The 892-nt window shown below is 58.0% G+C and overlaps 1 protein-coding gene across 1 annotated transcript in view; it reads right to left on the bottom strand.

Moving 5' to 3' along the window:
- Nucleotides 1–747, bottom strand: part of ETH_00041160 (uncharacterized protein) — a gene marked incomplete at both ends in the record, with an annotated part of 3,060 nt that extends 2,313 nt beyond the window's left edge. The window contains 3 exons of the mRNA XM_013376130.1: nucleotides 3–130; nucleotides 355–460; nucleotides 686–747. Coding sequence (XP_013231584.1) covers nucleotides 3–130; nucleotides 355–460; nucleotides 686–747 — 296 coding nt within the window. The remainder of the gene's footprint in view (nucleotides 1–2; nucleotides 131–354; nucleotides 461–685) is intronic.
- Between the last annotated feature and the right edge of the window lie 145 nt (nucleotides 748–892).

The raw sequence follows: 892 nt of genomic DNA, 5'->3' as shown, positions 1-892 counted from the left end.
CCCCGCCTGCTGCTGCTGCTGCTGCTGTTGCTGCTGCTGCTGCTGCTGCTGCGGGGGAGGCGGCGGCGGCGGCGGAGGCGGCGGTCCCGAAGAACCCTCGCCGCCCTTCTCCACGCAGCTCAGCAAGTACCTGCGGCCAAACCCTAAACCCTAAACCCTAAACCCTAAACCCTTAACCCTAAACCCTTAACCCTAAACCCTAAACCCTAGACCCTAGGCCCTGAATAAACCCTTGGCCACACCCCGCCGCGCACAACTTAGCGGCTCGCAAACCCTAAACACTAAACCACAACATGGCAACCTACTTCACCTCAACGAGGGTTTAGGGTTTAGGGTTTAGGGTTTAGGGTTTACCTGTAGTACTCAAAACCCTCGCCTCCAGACAAGAAGGAAAAACGAGGGTCTGCTCCGTCCCGCTGACGCACCAGCCGCTCCATGTCAGGGTTTCGCGCGCAGTACTCTGCAGCACAAACCCTAAACCCTAAACCCTAAACCCTAAACCCTAAACCCTAAACCCTAAACCCTAGCCTTGCTCTAGACACTAAGCTTCGAAGCCTGGACAGAGAAGCGCATTAGGCACAAGGGGGGGTTCAACAACACCAGCACTGGCCGCCTCTGCAGCCCTCAAACCCTAAACCCTAAACCCTAAACCCTAAACCCTAAACCCTAAACCCTAAACCCTAACCTGCCATGGTGCGGATCCTCTTGGCGAGCTCAGGGTCTGCAGGTGGGGGCACAGCTTGTCTGCTGCCTAGTGCTGCTCCATAAGGAGAGACTTGTGGGGTGGTTTGGCCATAGGGGCTTGCTGCTGCTGCTGCTGCTGCTGCTGCTCCCCCTGCTGCTGCTGAGCTGCCTCCTGCTGCAGCAGCAGCAGCAGCACCAGCAGGCGAGC

This window comes from Eimeria tenella, genomic scaffold, assembly GCF_000499545.2.
Source record: "Eimeria tenella Houghton genomic scaffold, Eth_scaff3193, whole genome shotgun sequence".
NCBI lineage: Eukaryota > Apicomplexa > Conoidasida > Eucoccidiorida > Eimeriidae > Eimeria > Eimeria tenella.
This window is presented reverse-complemented; position numbering and strand designations above follow the sequence as displayed.